The following is a 25,007-nucleotide window of genomic DNA, read 5'->3' on the forward strand; positions in this document are numbered from 1 at the left end:
CAAGAAACCCTGGATCCTCTGGGCAAAGAGAGAATCTCTTCAGTTTGACTGTCCTTAAATAAGTGGACCATGAGCCATGAGCCTGCCATTAATCAGATGTAGTGTGCTGAATTTCACCAATCGCAAACTGAAAAATGTCCCTTGTTACTGTAAACATGATCTCCACACAACTCAAGAATTTCCATTTCCATTTGGTAGCAGGGAATTGATTTGCTAATTCAAATATTTCATGTATTTCTATCTTAAAATCAGTTAATTAGGATTTACCTAACCTAACCCCTCTTCTATTCCTATTTCTGAGAAACATCATGGCATAGGAGCATTAGGGCACTGGGCATCTACGGGGGTTTGGATAATTTAAGTCTAGTCCAGTGTCTTTTTTTCTTGCTGGTCTTTGCTGAGAGGAATTATTTCCAACAGGGATGGGTAATTCCTCAGTCTCCACTGTTACCATGTCAGAAGTATGTCCAGGGCCTCCAGTTCAGACACTATGTCTTCCTGTCCCCAAAACAAGGATTCTTCTGACTCAGTAGCCCATTCAGCCATCTCCATATCCATCTCGTTAGAGTTGGGATTTTTCTGTTGCCTTCTTCGAATCACTGTAAGGTATTGTGGGAAGCCTACAAGCTTATCTACCAAGACTTTGCTCAAACACTGCTGTTTTATCACTGTGATGCTATGTTTAATAATGAGATGCTCTACCAGGTTACACCCTGAGAAGCTGGGAGATACCTCCTGCTGCTTGGGGACACCTACACCATTAAGAATTCTCTCATTCTTTGTGATAAATACTTGCTCCAGCACCTCCATATTTTTCACCAATCCCTGTATTGTAATGTAATAGACTTATTTTTGACTCATGTTTTCTTCATTGAACACACCCCTTTGTGACTATTTTCATAATATTCAGCATGCCACATTTTTCAGTCTAATTATTTTCTTTCATTTATTCTTTACTTCAAAAACACATCCTCTTATAAATATTCTTCACTAAGGAATACAGTAAAATAATCCCAATAATATTTAAAATTTAAAACTTTTTGTTGTGTTTATTTTATTTCATTATACTTTGTGTCTTTTGTGTTTTTGCAGTGCTAATTTGTTGTGCATGACAAATGTGTTACTAAAGATATGCCCATCTCTGAATTTGTGTGTTGCATAGTCTATTTAGCTGTTAAAATGATTTCAATTTTTTTCAGAATATAAATAACTTGACCAATGAACTGTCCAAAAGATATGTCTAAAGTAACTGAAATTGTTGTGATTTTGTTGTGGTTATATACTCATCAAAACTCACTCATGAAATAAGACTTAAGCAAGATGATGTCATTTTTCCAAGATCTGTTCTTCCTAGTTCAGCACTTTCTATGGACAAAGAAAATGTTTTTAAAAATTCCATTGACTTTCTTCGACCACTATATACATGCAATATATTAAAATATTGGGGCGTTTAATGTAATGCCCAATCCCTAACAACACAAAAGTACCTTCATAGCTTGAAAGAGAAGCTAAATTATTATTTGGCCATATTTGGGTCTAAATAATATATAATATTTAAAAATGAAATAGAATTTAAAAGAATGATCACGTGTCAGTTAAAGGCAAAGTACATTATACATTACTGATTTACAGTTTTCTGATTTTAATCTAGAACTCTTTCAGAAAGAGCTATACCCTTAACTCATAATAAAATTAACACAATCTCTGTTGCAGGTTACTTAGTTATAGAAAATCCATCAAGTAAGTTTGTCAAATATCTTTTCTTCTTTTTGAATATCAACTTCAGACTCACTGATTTGATGAATCTTAATGTGTGGTTCCTTTTTTGTATGTTTGTTAGAAAAACCTCCAAGCTGGATATAAATCATAAAAGCATGACTAATTGCATGGTAACTGGAGAAATGCTTTCTCTCTCTCTGGGGTGAAGCCTGCATGTCTGTATTTTAGCTTGGGAAGTAATACGGGGATATTTAAACTCCTTGGGGTTTAAAAACCATGTCATTATGAGAATGAGGTCACTGCAATATTTTATATCTTCTAAAACCTTGTAATGTATAAAATGTTTTCTGTATGACAAAGAGGTATTATGTGCTTTAGGACTCAATGATAACCTTACATTTATTTGAAAAACTTTCTTCATTAAAATGTTGAATCACTCATTTAAAGTCACTTATAAGTTGAAGGAATTTTGTACCATGAATATAAAGAAAGTGAACTTAAAGGAGAAAAGTTAATTTTGTAAGTATGACAGAGTGACTTTAAAGGGCGGGGTGGTTTATGGGTTTTGAAATGTCCGTTGTTCTGTAACTTGTTAACCAGCGCCCATGCTAAAGTGAAAGAATTCAATCTACTGTGACTCCATTTTATATCTTTCTTTGCTTGGAGGCCGATAAGCAAGAAATCCTTCCTGCAACATGTTGAAGAGCTTTGCACAAACAACAACCTAAAGTTTCAAGAAGAATTTTCGGTATGTTACTAGCAGTTGTCACAACATTGTCAGACCTCCAGTCGTGTCATATGTCACATTTCGTGTCCATTTTAAGCATGCAAGGCCATGAAGGACTCTGGCCTTGATAATCAATACCCAATTACCAGGTTGATTGTTTGGATAGTAATATTACACTGGGAGGCCTCTGGTGTAACCTGAACAGAATTATTCACCTACTGTGTCAGGAAAAGGTGCACTTGTTCAAACCTTCTCGGGAATAGCATCCTGGCCTCATTTATTCTCTGCTCTCATCCAGATGTGGATGCAAATCTATCGTGCTGTATTAATTAGTTTTTGTTTATATACAAGGCTTGAGTTATACTATAAATGTAGTTTTATATGTAAGTAATTATTTTATATGTAGACACTAAGTATTAATTGCAATTTATATTCACCTACTTCGTTTATGCTAGTGGTATAGATGATCCTGGGAGAAGAACTTGATGTTTCCAGAAACTATAAAAATAATGTTATTTCTAGAACTGTCCAAAAATTTTTTTTAAAAAAGTTAAGTAATGTCCATGTTTTATAAGGCCTGTTTTTAAGTTACTATGGGATAAACGCTATTTCATGTTACGGAAATATGTAAAGTTAAGAACTTAACACCTAAAAACTATTTAAAAGTTAAGAATAACTTGTTGCTTTCCACGTTTTACATATCTATAAAATTGAAATTATTTTAAAACAGAAGGTAGATATCAGAACTGCAAGTTATTTTAAGACTTGTAAGCATCTTTCCTAACTTAGATAATTATTTTGTATTATGAAAATAAAACTGTTTCTAAGTGTCACCAAAACTTTATTTCTATTTTTTCCTGAAATTCTCAATGTGTGAACTTATGAACAAAGAATCAAACAATTGGCTTGAATAATTCAAGATTATAATATTTCAGTCTCTCAGGGAATAATAACAAAAATGTGAGAAGATTAATGGTGTTTCCTACAGCTTTTTGGTTATGCTTCTTAAGTAATATTGGTCTGGACTTAAAATCAGTGGTACCATAAAACTCTTCTTAGCATTTACACAGCGAGAAGTCTCAATTCTTTAGGAGCAAAAGTATAATTTCACTAGACTAGGAGCAAATATAATTATATTATGCATGACTGAGTAGATGAAAGCTTTTATTAGCAATAACATTTCCTCATGTATTACATTGAGAAAGCTTCTAGTTTAGCTTTTTTAGAGATCATGGTTTTAAAAATTTGGGTTTTTGTTATATAAACATAAGTTTTGTGTATATATTATATAAATGTATCTATATATGTAAGGGACTTGTTTTACAGAAAATGTTTTTTATTCTAATGCTGTATTGTTTTTTTAGAGGAAAATTATGTTTTAATAAACAAATGCATATTTGATGCATATATTTAATAATCTTTATAACTCAAATTATATTCATTTATTATACTTTAAATATTTATAAGCTCCTACTATGTGATAGGCATTGTATTTGACACATTGATATATATCAATTCAACATTTAATAGCTAAGTGACCTTTGGCAAATCTCTTAAATTCTCTGTGCCTCAATGTCCTCATTTCAAAAAAGTTAGTATCTACCTCATTGAGTTGTGAATACTAAAACGACTGAAGGTGTGTAATACTAAGAATAATGGCTTGCACAAGTGGTTAGCTGTTATTAGGACAATTCCTACCAGAAAGCAGCTCATATTATGATAACTGTAGATGTGCATAGAACAGTTACAAATGCACTATGTCATGATAGAGATCTTCATCAAGAAGTGATGATCAACTCTGCTTGGATAGCCAGCAAAAAAGACTTCACGAAAAGGTGACCTCCAAGATGAACTTTAGGAAGAGCAGAAGTCCAATGAGTAGATAAAGGGAAAAGATATTCCAGAGAAAAGGAATGAATGCAAAAACATAAGGATGCAACACAATCCAACATGTCTGTGATCCCACTGAAAAAATGAAAGGATAAGAGAAAGAGGTAACAATAGGGAGAGAATGGTTGAGGCCCTCTGTGCCCTGATAAGACTAAGGCCACCAAGTGTAACGTTACTATACAAACAATCAACCTGGTAATTGGGTATTAGTTATCAAGGCCAGAGGCATTTAAATCTATAACTAGAAACTTCTATGTGAAATAATTACAGAAAAGAAGTACCACTTTTCAGGTGATTTCCAATTCATCTTTCTTCTTCCCTCCCCACCATAGTTCTTTGTCTCTTATAAATTGCTGTAGTACTCTCCCAAAACATTGACATAAGGAAGCTGTGCTAGGATTCCTCACTTGGTTAATTTTCTTTCCCCTAAGGCTTTTAGTACTAACACACCAGAATTCAGATGCGTACACTGACCCTCTCCTCTAACAGATATCCACTTGCAAAAGGCAGTCCAGATTTTTTTTTTTTTTTTTTGGAGGCAAAAATAAGGAGGAAGGGAGAATTATCCAATTAAAAGAAAAAATGTATAATGATGTTGAATAAATTGTAAAAACACGTGTTTTTAAAACTTTTTAAGGAATTTGGCAAGTTGAGAGTTTTTCTAAAATTTCTAAAATTTCGTAAATGTAAATCTCAGCTCAATAAAATAATGAACATATTGTCTTGCACAAACTTTCTTAATGATGAGTAGACAATATAAAATGTCAATAGTAGATCTCCTTGACCCATCATCTGTGTCTGATAATTCTTAATCGCACCTTTGCATTCCACTATTGATTTAACAATGCCTACCGAGAACAGGAATTGACCTTTGGCATCTTCTCAAACTGACCAGTGTTGTACCAATTAATAGGCATGAAATCACACTGCCTGGGGAGAAAAAACAAAAAATAAATCACTAAACTCCCTTCCGCTACTAAGCAGACATTAAATTATTAAATAGTATTAAGTGTGTACCTAACAAAACCATTAGTAAAGTATGGAAAAGTGTTACTAACATTGTTGCCACATCTTAGAGCTTCCCAAAGTACAAAGAAATTATCCCAGAGAGCAATAGCCCAAATGACCAATTTTACTCAGGATATTTTCAGTGAAAGTTTACATAAGTTAATTTGACCTCGTTTCTGCAGTTGTGAGATGTGTTTTCAATTTAAAAATAAAAAGGTATAGAAAAAAGAATTTTATTTTACTAAGTGAATTTGTTTATCTCTGAAATAAATGTAAACTTTGCACTGACTTCATTCCACAGGAATTACCAAAATTTCTTCAGGATCTTTCTTCAACTGATGCCGATTTGCCTTGGAACAGAGCAAAAAACCGCTTTCCAAACATAAAACCATGTATGTGCTTGTATTGTCTCTGCTTTTAGCTGTGAAATGTTTTAACATGAACACAAAATGCATCTTAGCATTTTTTATTTCTTAAATATATTTTATTGCACGTTAATTGAATTATAATAATGCATTTTCTTAGCAACAACTTTGAAATTGTATCTCTTTTGCTTTGTTAATATTTATTAAAGTTAATGTACATGGTTTTCAGCTTGTTCACACAAGGTTCACTTATGCAGGTGCAAGAAACTGTAGACCTAATAGTTTCTTAGCTTTGTAATTTAACCCAAGTAACAAAAGTCTCTAACATCTTCCTACAGACCTAGTTTTCAAATTAAAAGAGAAAGTTCACATGTAACTTTGTGCATTAGTTTCCCTTAAGAGCATGGCAGTGTTTTCTTATGGAATATAAAAAAACCATTGCAAAATATTCATTGAGGATCAGAGTATATATATGCTTACCAGGATTGTTTTTACAAAGGAGGCAGGGTTGTGCCTTACTATAATAAACATGGCTTTGTTTTTCAATCAATAAGAAAAGAAACCATATTATTGCTTTAAGAATTAGCAATTATGTGAAAGAAAAAAACGTAAAATTATTTTGTTAATAATAATAAATATTTGATATATTTTTGAACAGATGTTTCTGCTATCTATATTCTGATTTAATACACTTTACATTATAAAATAAAAAAGAGATATTGTGACATTTTGAATATTGTCAATATTGTTTCAAAATCTAAAGTTTTAAAGTATTCTTAATTTTAGAGTTAACATATATAATTTTTTGAAACTATATTAGGAAAAATTCCATACTTAAACACTGAACTCTTCTGTCTAGAAAGACATGGACTTAGAGAAGGATGATGTCATAGAATGTAAAATCATAAAGTATATGGATAGGAAGAAATAGACGAAATTCTGATATTCTAGAACTAGAGGATAACTGAGCCATCAAATAAACAAATTTAAGGAAAGATGATATAGGATGTAATAATCTAATGGAATTTGCTAATTACCAAGAATTAAAATAAGATGAAAACACAAATAGCTTTAATCCTAAAATCCTTTCTGGAACAAAACAAATCACAAGTAAATGACTTTAAGATAAGTTGACAAATAAGACATTATTATAGGAAATAAGAAATATTAGTATTACATCTCTAAATTTCTATGGCATAACTTTCTCAACAAGTCCTTTTGTTTTCCCTTTCAGAGAGTTAACCTGGATGGGCTGCATCATAAGTTTAAGAGATACGGAAATTTTCATGTTTTTATATTCATCTGTACCTAAATTTCTTCCACACTGTCTGCTTAATGTTTACTCAGTGATATTCTATGAAAACAAATACTATAATCTGCTTGAAAGACAGTTACTGCATAATATTTAATATACATTTACAATTACATAGTTGACTGAATTAATTTGTGATATGTCAGTATATATAAAATAAGTAAATCAAATATATCTAACTACTTGCCAGGGACCAACTAGTCTCTAATTTAAAATATGTAAAAATTTGAGGTGTTAGAAAGGTATTTTTTAAATGTGACATTTCAGTCTTTAATTGCAAAGATCTCACTGCATTATCTGGATTCACATCATGGCTATAAAAAAAGTGAGACAATACTAGCTTATTACCTATAGGATAAAAAAATAATAATAAGTGTTGTTGATAGGACTAAATAAAGAACCTAAAAACAACAAGAAGAACTTAGGAGTATGATCACCCCAACTCTTCATTTCTAAAGCTAAGACAATAAATAATTGTTAACAATGGACTTTTATTGTAAATCAAGGATGTTCTGGAATATTTAAATAAGTTTTGCATGCATTTTTTTCACCTTTGCTAGAGTCAAATGGATAATATCCAATTGTTTTCAGCTTCTTAATTTTGGAACAGAATACTTATGGTAATTTTTCAAATAGTGTATTATATCTACATCCAATATCCTTTAATGGATTTGTAGGGGAAAGCTTGTATAAGTGTTCTCCTAAAGACTTGGATGTCCTATAAGAAATAACTTTATTAGTTAGAATTTTAGATTTTTCAAGAATTTTATTAGAATAATTCATTATTTAAATAATACATACTGCCTCCTGTATAATAAAAAAGCTAAGAACACATGTTCTAATTGAACCTCCTGGGTTGGAATCCTGTTTATCCACTAACTATCTTAGTGACTAGACATATTATTCAGTGGTCTATCTCTTAAGGTTATTGTGCAGATCAGATGAAATAATCATGTAAATCACTTTTCCTGGAACAAAGAAAACAGTAAATATTAGTTCTTATGATTGTTAGTAATCAATAAATTGCTTACTTTTTAAATTGCTAACTTTCTGAGTGAATAAGATTTAGTAATAGGCCTTGAGGGTCTATAGTCAGGAGGTAACAAGCCCATTTCCCAAGTCTGGGTTAAAAGGCAAACTGTAAACTCATAGCTACCTCTATGGGCCTGTACATACCACACACACACACACACACACACACACACGCGCGCGCGCACACACACACACACACACACACAAGCAAATCAGATGTTTAAACTAAATATATTCTCCCATTGTGCTTGCAGAGAAGCCATAATGCTGAAGAAATGTCTTTTTGTTTTCCTCCTGTAGAGAATGAATTCATTTTAATAGAGTATGAATTTTAGCTTGAGCCAGCTAAGTGAATTGCATTGTTTCCCCTGAGTAATGTAGGAAGTAGGATTTCAAATATCACAGTGCGTTTTGGAAGCTATTAGCTTACAGGTCTTTAAGATACCAGAATTAGCAGCAAATGCTTGCAGAAGAGATTTTGCAAATCTCTGCTTGACAGGACGCTATGACCTTCAGAAGTGTTCCAACACCATGAAGAAAAATTTAACTTGTTGTTGACTCAGATAGTTATGAGCAGGCTTATCAAGTGAATAGAAACCTGATGGCTTCTCTTCCTAAGTTATAGGACTAGCCACAATTTTATTAAAATAGTTAGATCATACCAAATGCAAAAATCTTTGGGACATAATCATTTGTATAAATTTGCTTAAACATTCCCCATTTCTAAATTTAAGCCCTTTGGGCAGGTGATTATAATTACTGGCAACACAGCTAAATCATTTTAATATTAATATATAACGTGTGCTTAAGTTTTAAGAATATGAGAACATGTATTGAGTGCTTACATTTCATTTCAGTTTTCCTCAAGAGGATTCTACAAAATAAATATTATAGCTACATATTATAGCTGAGATAACAAAGGAGCAGAGGAGTTAAGCAATTCACCCAAGGCCCTACGTATGGCTGACAGATCATCTGGATTTCAAACCCAAACCCAGTTGCCCATTTTTATTCTACTATTGAGTGCCTTCCCACTGAGGTTAACAAAAAGAAACCCTTCAAAATAATTAAGTAGTAATAGATATTTTATTTTTATAATTCCTATGTCTAGTTAAAATTAGCACGGGTCACTGCAATATAATACCAACTTAGTAAAAATCCTCAGGGAAAAAAACACATTAACACTTTGAAGAAAAGTGCTAGATAGGGGGTATCTAATTTTATACCAGATCTTAACATATACTGAAGAATAGTAATAAAAAGTTTAATATTAAAGAAAGAATAGGCAGATAAATTAATGGAAGAACATAAGTAGCCCAGAAATAAACCTAAATACATAGAAAAATCTAGTGTATGATAGAAGTGGTTGTTTGAATAAGGAGGAAAAGGCGGATGGAATGTTAAAAAATCAGTTTGTTGTTTCAAATGGCATCAAACAAACAATACAAGACAGAATTTACCTTGCTCTGTAAGAAAAATAAATAAATAAATTCCAATGGATCAAAGATTGAAATACTTAAAGCAAAAACAGAAAATCAGATTAAAGTTCCAGAAAATATGAATGAATTTGTGAAATTAAGAATATTGGTGACAACCACCTTTGCTGAATGATACAAGAAGGCGTAATGAAAAATAATGAGAAATTTGATTACAAAAGAAAGATAAATTTTATGTATGAAAAATGTAGCTAGCTAGATTGACAGACTCAACGACAAACAACAAACTAAGGAGAAAATTTTAACACATATGGCAAAATTTTAATACATATAACCTTTGTTTTTAGTATAAAGTATTTTTTTAAGTAGAAAAATGGTATAATATGAAAAGGCAGTTAATAGAAAAGGTATTTATAATGGCCAATAAACAAGCAAAGAAGCTCAATTTTACGTATATTTATGGAAATCAAAACAAATACTATGAGATATCAATTTTCATCTATCAAAAGATCATAAACTAAAATGTTTAATAGTATTTTGTGGTAGTGAAAGTAAGAGGAAACAATTGTTCAAACAGTTTTTGTTCAGCGTTTGAATTGACGTAATTCGAGAACAATTTGGGAATATCTCAAAATTTTAAATGCACAGTATGATTTGGGAATTTTACTACTAGTAATGCATTCTACAAATATACTCCCATATATCTATACAAAAATTTTAGTTATGTTTATTCAGCATTTTATAATAACAAAATGAAATTAATTTAAATCTTTGAATATGATATATTGAAAGAATGTAATACTACATGGCTTTTTAAAGTAATGAATTAGGTATTTTTATTTATGCTAATAAGGAAAGACAAAGGCAAATGGAAAGAGCAACTTGTAGAATAGAGTGTATATCATCCCATTTGCGGTTAATTTTCTATGAATATCTATAGAAAATCCTGGAAACATATACAAGAACACATTAACAGTCATTGTCTCTAGGTAGTGGAAATATGGGATAAACGGGAACTTCTATTTTAGTTTTACACCCAAATGTAGTGTTGAATGTTATGTCATGAACCTCTTCATACTACTTTTATAATAAAAAAAAGTAGTGACAATTTAAAATTGAATTAGCATTTATTTCTTTTCTTCTAGATAATAATAACAGAGTGAAGCTGATAGCTGATGCTAGTATTCCAGGATCGGATTATATTAATGCCAGCTATGTTTCTGTAAGTTGCTATTTTTATATATTTTGTATTTTTATAAAACATAAGTTCTGATATTACATTACTCTTCCAAGTATTTAAAAAAACAAATTCATTACAACATTTATGGATCTTAATGTGCCAGTTTTTTATTTAACAACACTATGTACCCCCATTTTATAGATGGGGAAGTGGAGTCTCCTAGCAGAGATTTCAACCTACCAACAATCAATTCCATAAGAAGATGTATAACTTCAGGTTACATAGCCCCTGGTCTGTCTACTATTCCATGTGTGTTTTCAACATATTCTCTTTATACAATGAGGTCTAGCAATCTTTCTTCCAAAGAAAAATTAGTCAAATGGACAGTCATGTCCATATAATATAAAAATCTATTGTGCTCTTCTTCCCTTTTAGATTTGTGGTCTTCCAAAGGTACTATGCCATGTTCTTTTTTTCTATCCTCAGCTACTTGTGGAATGTGAACTCCATTGTAGCTACTCAATGAACATCTCTTAAGTGAACTAGCAGGGGGAGGTGGATTGTGACATGCCTAATGTACTGTCTTGTACGTCATAGATAATAAATGCTTGATGAATTGGATTGAAAATTGAATGAAACCAATTTGTTTTAGGGATCTTCCTCTCCTTCTCCTTCTCCTTCTCCTTCTCCTCCTCCTCCTCCTCCTCCTCCTCCTCCTCCTCCTCCTCCTCCTCCTCCTCCTCCTTCTCCTTCTCTTTCTCCTTCTCTTTCTCCTTCTCCATGGCTCTTTTGTTCCGTCAATGCTCATCACTATCATGGGTACATAGAAACCTTATATGCACTCAAGACCAACCAACTGAGTTGACACAACCATGAAATCTCAGAGTAGAAATTCCCCTTGTGGTTAATTCAACCATTTATCTTGGAAATCTTTCTTTAAAATTCCTGACAATTAGAAGTTAACCACTCTTGGCATTGATTCATCCACTTTCTCCTAAGGCAGATGAATCTATTTCTCAATAACTCTAATATACAGGGTTGTTTTTTTTTCTTTAAATGAGATGTGTTCCCTTATATTTTCTCCCACTGGCTCCAATTCTGATACATAACAAGGTTAACCATCTTTATCATGTGACTTCACAGATACTTGAGGGTTTCCTCTACTGCCCACACTCACATAGGTCTTTTATTCTTCTCTAATTCATAGGTCTTCTGACTCAGGCCTGCCATTCCCTTTGGTCACATTTGAGCTCTGCTATGTAATGCTGCATCCTTTCCCCAACGTCCAACATCTGTGTTCTGAATCCCATTACCTCCAAGATTCAGCTGGGGGAAGGGATTCATTCTAAATTCTATATGGGCTGATAGTCACTACAAAATTACAATCATATACTGGTCTTATTGTGAAATAAATGAATAAAGGGAAAATTAAGATTTCTTAATAGAGGAATGGACATGGGTGGTGGTGGTAGAGAAATTAGCATCCTTTGAATTTCATCCTATTTTTATGCTAGAATTTTAAATCTGTTGAAAAAAAGTTTACGATTGTGTCAACATACTTTATTCATTTATCAAATGACTGATTCCCTTGAAAATATCATTTTTCTTTAAAGATTTTGGTGAAATCTTGTGCTTACTAATTTTCATCATAGCCTAAACTCTATAGCATGTTGAACTTTTACTTTGATTTACATAATGATGCGTATATGCATTTAGATATTTAAATTTAATCAATGCTCTAACGATCATATGAGGTCTGACAATTATTAATAAGTTCACAAACTTGTTGCAATAATGTTGCTAACCTTTTTTGATATCAGAGAGATTATTCATTATGAATTTGTACCAACTGGTACAGTTAGCCAAGTTTACCATTTGGAAGTGCTGAAATGAAAAAGTCAGACGACCTGAACTTTTCGCCAACAATTCATGGCTCTTGCATCATGACAATGAACCCGCTCAGGCGGCACTGCCTGTGAGGGCGTTTTTAGCCAGTAAACAAATAACTGTAATGGAACACGCTCCCTACTCACCTTATCTGGCCCCCAATGACTTCTTTCTTTACTCAAAGAGAAATCCAGAAATATTGAAAGGAAGATATTTTGATGGCATTCAGGACATCAAGGGTAACATGACGACAGTTCTGATGGCCATTCCAGAAAAAGAGTTCCAAAATTGCTTTGAAGGGTGGACTAGGCACTGGCATTGGTGCATAGCTTCCCAAGGGGAGTACTTCAAAGGTGACCATAGTTACAATCAGCAATGAGGTCTGTAGCACTTTTTCTAGGATGTGTTTTTGAACTTAATTGTCTTATGATACCATAGAACAGGAGGACAAAGGCAAATGGTTGTATCAGCGACCTATTGATTTATACGATTTTTTTTATTCACCAGTAAATAGATACAAAGCAATAACTCACATTCGCTAATGTGCAACCAGATGTGGGGTAACAGTATAGGATATGAATATGATTAGGAAAGAAACCAAATGGTTTCAGTAGGTATAACTGAACCGCATAGATGACATAAGCAAAGGAATATTCATGAATCTCCATTGTAATCTCTAAATATTATAGGTTGTCAGGAGATAACTATGAAAAGATTATAATGCAGGATGAGCAATAAACTTAGGAGTCTGAATATATATATTCTGCTGCAATCAAGTGATGTTGTAATATAATAAATCTTACAACAAAGTCACTATGACCCATATATAATGACAGGCATAATCATTACTGAGCTGCATGGTAAGCAGGCCCAGATGGGAAGCACTTTAAGGCAGGTTTTGGGATTGGAGTGGGAAACATTGTTTTGCTCTTACTTTCCAGGGAAATCTCCTTTGCTTGGGATGCCAGGACCAGATGGAAATAGACAAAGCCTTGATACCGTAGTGCCTCTCATGTCTCCATCTCCAAATGTAGGCAGTCTTCACCTCAGAAAGAATGTCTAATACCTCGATTTTCCCTCATTCCCCAGTTTTGTACCATGGCACCTTCATCTGAAAGTTCATAAACCCTTGTCCCAGGAGCGAAAGATAGAAGCCATCTGCAAATGGGTTCTTTGTAAGCTAAAGGAAAAGGGAGGAGAACTATAAAGGGAAAAGGGAAGACCAGCAGCAGGTGGTCTGAGGGACTTTAAGGCTGGAGAAACTCCAGGCCAGGGTCTATAACTAGATTAATATACCACCAATATATGTAGCTCACTGCCCTGTGCTGTTCTTGGGAATTGTGTCTGAAGCTAGGACTCACTGAGAGCCTGGGAATCTTTGTTGAAGAATGGACTGTGGAAGAAAGGTAGCAAGGAAAAGAGATACTGCATCCCTATAAACAATCACTAACTATACAACTGTTTTCAAGAGCGCTAACAATAAGAACATTAAGTAATGGGACAAGAGGAAGGCCCCAAACCCTCAAAATGATCTCTTCTGTCAACCAGATGCCTGAAATTACATTAACGTGGGTATAACTTTTACTATAATTAGAGATGAATGCTGAAAGGTTATGATGCAAAAGAGCCGTAATAACATCAGAAATATCAGGTTTGTTCCCATTTTGAGAGAAGATTATAGTACCTAAGGACATTGAGTCTCTGAAAAAGTGAAATGTAGATGACGAAGAGAAACATTTTATAAATTGATCAGTTGCAATTAATAATCCTCACCCTTGAAACACTTTCTTTATTCGGTTTCCGAACACCATTCTCTCTATTTTCCGTCTACAGCTTTTTGACATTTTCAAGTCAATTTCATTGGTTCTCTTTTATTTCCTTGACTACCAAACATTCACATATTATCTACAGCCCAATCCTTGAATTTACTGTTTCTTTCCAAACTCATTTCCTTGGTAATCTCATCTATTCTCATGATTTTAAGTAAGATCTATGTGCTAATTACTTTCAAAGTATGTTTCTAGCTAAGACTTTTTCCTATATTTCAAACCCATATACCCAACTGCCTTTATGACATTCCCACCTGAGCATTTTGATATTAGATAAGGATTTCTAGTTTAATATGTCCATAATGAATTTCTAATTTTCCCTTCAATTCTACTCATTCTGAAGTTTTCTCCATTGTCCTTTGAAATCATTATTGATTATTCTATTTTCCTCATACTCAATATCCAATCCATCAGCAAATTCTGTTGGCTCTTTCTTCAAAATATATCTAGATCTTATCACTTCTCACCATCCTCATTACTATTACCTAAACTACCCTTGGTTCGACTGTTGCAATAACCTTCTAACTACCCTTCCTTTTTTCACCTTTAAATCCCTATAGCAACCTATACAGAATTGTATTCTCCTTACAGAAACCAGAGTGAAACTGTTAAACCATACACTCTATATGTTCATAACCTTTCCATGGTTTTCTGTATCATTCAGAGTAAAAATCAAAGTCTTACAATTACCTACTAGGACCTCAAGCACCCTTTCCAACCTCCCCTGTGCTTTCTAACATCATCTTCTATTACTGTCCCCCTCATTTACTCCAATCAAGCCACTTGCTATTTTAGAGCAATTCAGACACATCATTCCTTTAATACTGTCACACTCGACTTTCTTTCTACCTGGAACACTTTTCTTCCAAATCCTGTAGGGCTTACTCTCTTCCTTCTTCAAGTCTTTCCTCAGATGTCAATGACATGCCTTTTCTGAACACCCTATTTTCTGAAAACCTGCTCTCATGGCATGTATGACTTTAGAAAGTTCTATGTTTTTTGCTCATTTAATAGATATAATATTTATTTCCCTTAACTAAATGTAAGACAAATGAGTGTAGGAATTTTAGTGTCTTTTTTCAGGGATGAATCCCCAGCTAGTAAATAGTGCCTGGCACACAGTAGGCACTCATAAATGTTAGTTGAATGGAAGAATGTGCATATTTTAAAAGACTGTGAAGAAATCGACCAAAATTTTCATCGTTCATCATTCTGGGTAGAGAGATTATAGGTGAATTTGATATTCTATTATATATACTTTTCTGAATTTTCCAATATTGTACACTGAAAATATATTTCTTTTTTAACCTAAAAAATAAACAAACATTTACAATGTAAAATAATTACACAGCCATGTGTATTTCAACTGAGACTGGAAAACCAGAAATGCTTTAGCACATAATGTTTCAAGAGACTAAAGGTTTTATCCCAGAGACTGTCACTGGCTAGCACTGTGATTTGGGAAAATCACCTCAAGTGCCTCATTATTCTTTAAAGTACAATAAAATAGTTGGATTAGATTTTACGGTCCCTTGAAATTTAAAATGTTTATTATTCTTGTGTAATACTATATTCTCTGACTACTGAGATAATTCCAATTTAAAAATAAATATTACCATTTATTCTTATTCCTTTAAATATTTTGATGTTTGGAATAGATGGAATTCCATTACTAACTTTTTATTTATATAGTACCTTCCTCTTAGAAAAATCCACAGATACAGCTCAAGTTGCACGCATCCATTCCAAGCGAATGCATCCATTCCAAGTGAATGGACAAGTTTTAGAACAATTTGATAAAATGTACAAGATCTATGATAATAGAGTTGAGACAAATCTCAGGTCCTGTAGTAGCTAAATGAACCTTCATATTAACCTCCACATTACTCTTGGTTACTCAGGAGAGCATATACTAATGCCACAGTTTAAGCAGGTAAGTAATTTCTTAGAGCAAGAGTATGAAAATATCTGCAAAACCCATACATATACAACAAAAACACACTAGAGTGGGAAAGTTAGCTAGCTCTGGACTCAGACGGTCCTACCAACTGTGAGATCTCAAGCAACTTACTTCACATTTCTAAGCTTCAGTATCTTCATCTATAAAATGAGGATGATAGTACTAATTCACAAGGTTTTTATAAGAAATTAATTGATACATTAACTATAAATTGCTTAACATATTGTCTTAAATTAATTGATACATTAACTATAAATTGCTTAACATATTGGCATAAAATAAGCATTTAATTAAGGTCAATATTATTATTTTTTATGTTGTCCTTAATGTTTTATTGCAAAATTAGAAATAAATTTTAAGAACAATTAGTTGTATAGTATAGTCACATTGTGAGGTTAAAAATTAAATGTTGGAAATTTTGAGTATCTGATATTATTTAGCAGTCAAAATCCACAATATTAAAAAATATTTAGATGATTTGACATTTTAGTATATTTTTCATATATTGCCTCAAAACTAAAAACTACTATATACATGTATATATGTATACATATATGTAAATATTCATGCGGTATTGTAATTTTATCCTTCTAGGGCTACTTATGTCCAAATGAATTTATTGCTACTCAAGGTCCATTACCAGGAACAGTTGGGGATTTCTGGAGAATGGTTTGGGAAACCAGAACAAAAACATTAGTAATGCTAACACAGTGTTTTGAAAAAGGGAGGGTAAGTTATTTGAAAATCTTTTCACAAAATGTTATTTTATAATTGTGTTAATATATGTGTGACAATTTCAGCTAATACTGTGAGTCATCAATAACTTGGACACCTATAAGGCAGTTTTATCTTTGCAGCAATTACTGTGATATATATCAGTATAACAATGACTTTTATGACTGGTGATTTTCTCTGAATACAGATCAGATGCCATCAGTATTGGCCAGAGGACAATAAACCAGTTACTGTCTTTGGAGATATTGTGATTACAAAGCTAATGGAGGATGTTCAAATAGATTGGACCATCAGGGATCTGAAAATTGAAAGGGTAAAAAATGGTGGGGGGCAAGAACATGATAGTAAATATGAATGCTCTAAATGTCTAAAGTAAAATTAACTTCTAGAACTATCCTTTGCAATGGCACCTATATATCACCAATACTTTCCTATCATTTTCTAAACATAAGTTTTGAATTGGTGTCTCACCTCAATATTTATGTCACTGCGTTTAAATTCCAAGTTTATATGAACCAATTAGCATCACATTCTTAGATAGACAAGGGAAGAAGAAGGAGGAAACAACTAGATCACTAGGTTTATTTTATTTGATAAAGAAACTGTAATATATGACTTAAAACAAGAATTATCCAAATTATTCATCTCTATAACATAATAATTCGATTTTATGTTTAATCCAGAACCGATACAGAAGAGATAGTGTGGAGTCCCATTTTATCAGTTTATATAAGTGCCTATACACACACAAAAAAATGATATAAGGATCTTTATACTTTCCAACATTATCAGACACTTAATACCCGTGTTTTGAATAATTGGTGAATGTGTTTATTTACGTTTAGGGTCCAAATTGTTTCAAAATCTATTCTAGTGCTACAAAGTGTTATGCTACATGTGAATATAAATACTCTATTATCATCATCTCTTTGCAAGCTTTCTTATTCTTTCCATTCATACTGAAAATAAATTTTCTTTATTGTAGCAGTTATAGAAGACCTTTCTTATAGGATAAATGAAAACAGTTTCTTCTGTTTGGTCAATAGTCATTTTTAAAAGATCACCTTCAAAAGCTAGGATATCAGCTGTCTTCAACCTTAATTGCGGTATTTAAATAACTGTATCAGGCTTCTTTAACCTGTCACTTTGTCTAGCACGGGGATTGCATGACCGTTCGACAGTGTAACTTTACTGCTTGGCCTGAGCATGGGGTTCCTGAAAACAGTACCCCCCTAGTTCACTTTGTGAAGTTGGTTCGTGCAAGCAGAGCACATGACACCACACCTATGATTGTTCACTGCAGGTAAGAAAGAGATATTATTAAAACCATGTATGAAACACTAGAAATGGTTTTAAACTCATTGTGATCTTTTTATTATCATGATACCATTGATTATTTTCTGGCAGTAGTTAATATAGATTCATTCCAGTTTTCACCTCTCAGAAATTTTACTGGCTATGACAAATAAAGATGCAGCTTAACAAAAGTTCAGATGGCAGAAAAAATGAGTGATGCATGTGTCTACAAAGTAAATATACACAACACACACACACACATATATGTATGCATGAATTTTCTTGAATTCTTGACTGGATTATGACTCTAAAGGCCTTTAAAAAATTAAAAAGTGTAGCCTATCATTAAAATATGTAAGATTTTGTGAATTTTATGAATAAACACCTAAGCTTTCATTGTTTCAATTGGTATTATTATACTATTGTAATTTAAATATTTCTATAAAAACAAATTTCTGGGAGTTAAAAGGATAAATAAAAGAAAATGAACTTTAAAATGTAGAATGTTAAGTGACCGACCCAAGTGTGACTCCAAATGTTTACAAAGCTTTAGCTACACAAATGTCTTCCTTTGACCTAAGTCTTTGAAAATGGTTAATAGAATATGACTATAAATTGAGATTTTCCCCCTCATTATTTATATTGGTATTTAATGCTCTTAACAATAATACTTAAGTTTGTTTAGTATTCAGAGTTTTTTTCTTGAGAGATTGATATGATTTATGTTTCTTAACCATGATATATCTAAATCAATTTCAACTTTAGTCTCTTCAACAACTGGAGTTTGGAGATTAGAGAAAAAGTGGGTGATAAAATTCTGTTTTATTATTTCACTTACATAAGATATCTAGAATAGGTAAATTAGTAGAGACAGAAAGTAGAATTGTGGTTTCCAAGGGCTTGGAGGAGAGGGAGATGGGGCGTTATTGTTTAAGGGGTACAGAGCTTCTGTTTGGGATAATGACAAAGTTCTGGAAATGAATAATGGTGACAGTTGCACGACAGCGTGGGTATGCCTGATGCCACTGAATTACGCACTTAAAATGGTTAAAATGGTAAATTTTATGTTGTGTGTCTTTACCACAATAAAAATGTTTTTAAGTAACAATATCTTTCAAAACCACAATAATTAATAAGGTAATTATTAATTATAATAACTCCAATAATTTATTAACAATTTTTCTAACAGGTGTATACTACAATTCATGTGGTTAAATAAGTGAGAAAACATTAATTTTTACTTTTATTTAGAATTTTAAAAAACTCAATATGTAATTTAAATAATTGTACATTTTCCAGGATTATTTTGGATTTTTAAAATTATAAGTGTAATACATAAATTCTTGATCATGATAAAATATCTGAACAATGTTTATATTTTAAAAGCTCATAGAACAAAAAATAAAAGCTTCCTTCTTACCCACCCAACTCCATTTTCCCTTTGTATACATAAAATTTTTTAACCTAGTAGTTTGCTCAGCATAAATGATTAAAACATTTAATGGACAGTTGCCTTCAGCTTCTCCGTGTCTTCCATACACACTGCCACTGGCACTAGAAGCCATTGACAAAGGAAAGCACCGACTCCGTGGAAGCCTCAGAAACAGTAGAGAGTCTCCTTTTTTGTGATCTAAGTAGATAAACGATAAGCAAGAAAAAGTGGACTTATATTAGTAATCATCTTTAAAAATTATTTTTAAACTACTGAATTTTTATCTCCATCTCCAACTTCCCACTTCAAATTTTAGACTGATACATGTAACTTCCAATTTAACATGACAAATCTGAATGACCACACAATTCTGACAATTGGATGTGTCCACCGCTGAACCCTTGATTCAATTTCCAAGCTCACGCCTCCTCCTTGTTCACGTCTTGGTAAACAGCAAGGCCACTCTGCCTGGTCCAGAAACTCTGAACTCATCCTCGACTCTCCTCTGCTTCTCACAGTCCATCCCGAACCCAGCAGCAGATACTCTGATGGCTGGCGCCCTCTCACCTCATCCCTGCACCCTCCTCTCCCTGGTCTCCTTGCTCTTCTTCAAACACGCAGCATGCGCTCGCACTCAGAACTGTTCTTCTGCTCCCTCTGGCTGCCTTGCTCCTCTTCTCCCAGGTACCCACGCGGTGCGTTTCCTAACCTTATTCATGTTTCTTTTCAAATATTACATTATCTGAGACGCATTCTCTGATGACCCTCTCCTATCCTATCACCCTCTATCTCCTTAACCTGATTTATCCAATTTCATAGCGCTTACTACCACAGGGCACATTCTATGCATGTTTATTTGTATTCCTCTCCCTCTAGAATGCAAGCTTCACAGTTGCAGGGGCTTTGTATGGTTTACTGCTATTCCCCAGATGCCTGGGACAGTGTCTGACCTTCAAAATATATTGAATGATGTAATGACTGATGACTGTGTTCCGGCATACGAGTATGTGTTTATGTAGTTACCATAATAGGATTTATGCTGTAATGCTCACTATTTCTTCGATGAAATCACAGGAAATTAATGACACACTATTTCTTACCTACAAAACGGGCAGTTTCATGTTGTTCAAAGTAACATAAGACTAGGTGACCTTTCAAATGTTTTTTTTTTTTTTTTTTTTTTTTTTTTACTTTTCAGGTTTACTTCCTATAGTAACCATTTAAATACCCAAGAGTCTTGTCTTTTTAATGGGAGTTTCTGAGTAAATCTTGTCAGGTTTATCAATTAACAGTTTCTGTGGAGCACATACCTGTCCTTAGATATTGAACTGATTTCTTAAAAGGAAATCATTTCTCAATTTTCTTATCTATAGGAAGTAAAATTCTACAGGGGAAAAAAATGAGAACATATGAGAAACTATTTTTCAATATAGTGCAGAGGAAATGCTCTATGGGTTAAACATTTGACATTTTTAATGTTTAGCATTTCTGTGGTAACCAAAAATGTGTTCAATACAAAGTTTCTGGTTTTAAGAATTTTCAACAATTTTTAAAAATCTTTTCCATACTTTTCCAACTACAACCCCTAAAATATTAGGAATGAAGAGGGAAAGTTGAACTTGTTTTTTAAAAAACTCAAATATTTCATAAAGTATTAAAGATAATCATCTTGCCCTGTCTAAACAGTCTTGGTAACGATATAAATCCAAAGAAACTCTGAGAAAATCTTCTTCCAAATAAAAAAAAGAACTGTTTAGAATTTACCACTATCATAGCTCATTTTCTTCATCACGGTAAACATGAACAACCTTTTGCTGAATAATTTTCCTGTAATTTCACTCTTGCTGCAGTGCTGGAGTTGGAAGAACTGGAGTTTTTATTGCTCTGGACCACTTAACACAACATATAAATGATCATGATTTTGTGGATATATATGGACTGGTAGCTGAACTGAGAAGTGAAAGAATGTGCATGGTACAGAACCTGGTAAGATATCTAAACTGCCTGTAGTGTCAGCTCTACAGTTTCTACCTGGGGGGATCTTAGTGGCAATGATCTGGTTGAACATGTATTTGAATCTGTATTTAAATAGCAAACACTCTCTTTTCCTACATTATAAACCTGCTTGGGGGTGGGGGTGGGGTCTTCGGGAGGGCAGCTGATAGAGATTATCGGAGAACTAAAGCCCACATGCCACAGTCACCCTTCAACATTGTTACTTGACTGCTCATCCTAACTTGTTTATCCTGATAGGCGTGTAGAAAATAATTCAACAAATTGATTTGTTTTTAGCATTTAACAAGTTTGGGGAGCTTAGGAAATGAATCAAATCAATCTCTTTTGTAAACATGCTAAAAGTTGTAATAGGGAAACAGTTTAAAATGTTACCTGTTATGATGTTCTGTGTATGTCACTTGTCCATATTTATCTTTAATAATAATTTTTATAGTATATATTAACTGGAAGTTTTTTGTTTGATTGTTTTAGTTTGGAAGTAAAAATATTTCCACAATATATAGATTTTTCTTCATTAAAAAAATCATATAGTATAATGTTAATGAAACTGAAAAACCTCTATTGAGTGTCTGGTAGGGTCTAAGTGCTATACTAGATTCTGTATATGTATTATTTTATTTAATCCTTCATTTGTAAAGTAGATGGAATAAAATGAACCAACAGACTAAGTATTATTGACTCTGCTTTACAAATAAGAAAGCAGATGTTCCAAGTAGTGAAGTGATATTCCAAGGTTATACTTTTAACTGTCAGAGCCAAAATGCAAACCCAAGTCTGTCTGTATGTTCCTGTCTGTATCTTTGGATTAGGATTTGTATACTATACACATAGAGATGTTCTCACAGTACATATACAGATCTGCTTGAACAGTATTTTCCAGGGTACATCCTAGAAAACACGCGTGACATTACAGTTATTAAAGGTGTGAGAAAACAGATTCTTTGCTAAAATAAATTTGAGAAAGATGTTAAACTGATTTTCTTAGAATTTCTTAGAGCCTCTATACTAATGTACATTGACAGTTACAAATCCAGAACCCTCGTGGGCAACATTTCCCACACCTATATGGTGTGAAATCTTTGAGCCCTTTTTGACTCCAGGACCTATAATGCCATTTCATGGAACATTAATGTTCTTAGGAAGATGTCGCTCTAGACCAGAGACATCCAGACTTTTTGGATTGCACATCCCTTGCAGGAAAAATGTTTGATCATTCAACTCCAATATATATGTATTTATTTTTAATATGTACATTGTACAGTTATGTAGATTATTAAACATGTGCACAATAAAAAATTGGAAAAACATAACATATATATCAGATAATCATATCAGATAATTGAAAATCTAGCTAATTGCGATGGCTTCATGTTATCATTAGGTATTTTTAAAAGATAAAATATATACTTAGCCAAGGATGATTCTGTTGTGGTAGTGGTTTAAAACACATATTTTAAATAGTTTAATTTTTCTTTAAAGTAATCTGGCATGCTACAAGATTATTCTAGTAGTACAAAGAATGTCAACCCTGCCATTATCTTGACATTCATTTGGGCTTGCATGATAAATATTATCTTCAAAGCATAATCTCTTTGTAGGAATCTTTTTAAGCCACGTCAATTCTACGATGGGTAGGTAAACTAGGTAATGCAATCCACATGCATTCCCTTATATGCTGAAAGGAAACAAATGAATGAAGGATTATTCTTCCCTCAGTGTACTTCAGAAATTGAATATGACTTGTGACCAGGGTTGGCTTCTTGGGTGTGCGATGTGTGCAGTCTCACAGCTCAAAAGGACTTTGCACTTGGCTGGTTTGCTGTCACTGTCTTGAATATCTTTCATAATTTTTGAAGAGAAGAGTTCACATTTTAATTTTTGTGGTGGACCCCACAAATGATGTAGCTGATTGTTATCTAGGTGTCTTATAAGAGCTCCAATACCAATCCAACTATTAACCATTATTAAAACTCATTTTTTTCTTACGTTTAATTAACAATAAGGATAAATAGAAAGCTGAAAGTTTCCTCCCATGTGCTTGCGTGTACACATATGTGCTGGTGATCATTGCTCTCGACACTGATCAAAATTGGTTGGCTCTCTTGGAGAGAATCGAGGGTAGGACTGACTGAGATATTGTTTGCTTCTAGAGTCTAGAGTCAATCTTCAAATAATAACAGTTGAAAACATTTTGGCAACTTTGTGGAACTGAACTATGTCTAGAGTGTGTTCAAGAATGCCTACTAATACTCAATATATGCTGTAGTACTCAATATATGCTATAAACTTCAGGCATTATACTTGTTTCACCAGCTAGAAAAAAAATGTTGCAGTTGGGTAGAAGAATGGAAAGAGCTTGAATTTTGAAGTCAGAGAACTGAATTCAGAATCCAGCCCTGCTAATTGCTGGCTGTGTGATTCTGTTTTATTAACCTCTCTGAGCTAATTCTCTTTTTGAAAACAGCTGTGGTGTACTTTTCACAAGTTTGTTGTCAGTGTTAAATAAGAGAAAGTATCTCAAGTACCAAGCATGCAGTAATCGCCCAGCGTGCAATAAATGTCTGACGAGGTTCTGCCGGGTTCGTTCCTTGCTGAAAAGCTGGAACTTCAAAGCTCTCTCTCTCTTTCACCCAACTACATTCCCAAGAATTTTGCCCTTTATTGTCTTTACTCTGTGAAGAAAAAAACAAAACAAACAACGAAAATGACCGCCTTGGCTCCTGTCCTTACAAACCAGTGTTGTCTTGCACAAGAGTGGTGTCGTGCAGGGAGGCCTGCAGGGTCTCTGGTCCCGCTCCCCACATAACGCAGGACATGGTGAGGCCAAAAAGGAACACCCACGGAGCCATAGGTAGGGGAGTCATACCACTACGGTCTCACTGGAGGCTGGGTTCACTGGACATGCGACCTGCTGTCCGTTTTGTCTGCAACCCACCGACGACTCTCTTTCACTCTCCTCCACTCTCCTCGGCTCTCCTTCGTAGCCGCAGCAGTTATATTAGTGGCTAATGGCTCAATGGCTACAGCTGACGGCCAACCAGCCCCAGCTGATGGCCATCTACTACCTGAGCCAGCACCCCTCCACGTGAGGCCGAGAGCCTGTAAACTACTTTCTGGGGCTCTGCCCCCACAAGTGGTTTCTTACTTTCTTCTATTGTACTGGGGAGTGATTCAGTTTCTATG

The 25,007-nt window shown here is 33.5% G+C and overlaps 1 protein-coding gene and 1 long non-coding RNA gene across 4 annotated transcripts in view; one reads left to right on the top strand and one right to left on the bottom strand.

Moving 5' to 3' along the window:
• Positions 1–25,007, top strand: part of PTPRQ (protein tyrosine phosphatase receptor type Q) — a 241,992-nt gene that overhangs the window by 213,081 nt on the left and 3,904 nt on the right. For all 3 annotated transcript variants that reach the window (XM_088800966.1, XM_074325366.2, XM_074325367.2), the window contains 8 exons: positions 1,714–1,740; positions 2,386–2,467; positions 5,646–5,736; positions 10,635–10,711; positions 16,940–17,074; positions 17,268–17,393; positions 18,235–18,383; positions 21,659–21,794. In XM_088800966.1, the coding sequence (XP_088657092.1) occupies positions 1,714–1,740; positions 2,386–2,467; positions 5,646–5,736; positions 10,635–10,711; positions 16,940–17,074; positions 17,268–17,393; positions 18,235–18,383; positions 21,659–21,794 (823 nt within the window). The remainder of the gene's footprint in view (positions 1–1,713; positions 1,741–2,385; positions 2,468–5,645; positions 5,737–10,634; positions 10,712–16,939; positions 17,075–17,267; positions 17,394–18,234; positions 18,384–21,658; positions 21,795–25,007) is intronic.
• LOC109457983 (uncharacterized) overlaps positions 19,180–25,007 on the bottom strand; it is a 33,848-nt gene continuing 28,020 nt past the window's right edge. The window contains exon 2 of the long non-coding RNA XR_012493909.2: positions 19,180–20,006. This is a non-coding gene — a long non-coding RNA (uncharacterized LOC109457983). The remainder of the gene's footprint in view (positions 20,007–25,007) is intronic.

The sequence above is a fragment of the Rhinolophus sinicus genome, chromosome 1 (assembly GCF_057876585.1).
Source record: "Rhinolophus sinicus isolate RSI-liver-muscle chromosome 1, RSI-T2T, whole genome shotgun sequence".
In the NCBI taxonomy this organism is placed as follows: Eukaryota; Metazoa; Chordata; class Mammalia; order Chiroptera; family Rhinolophidae; genus Rhinolophus; species Rhinolophus sinicus.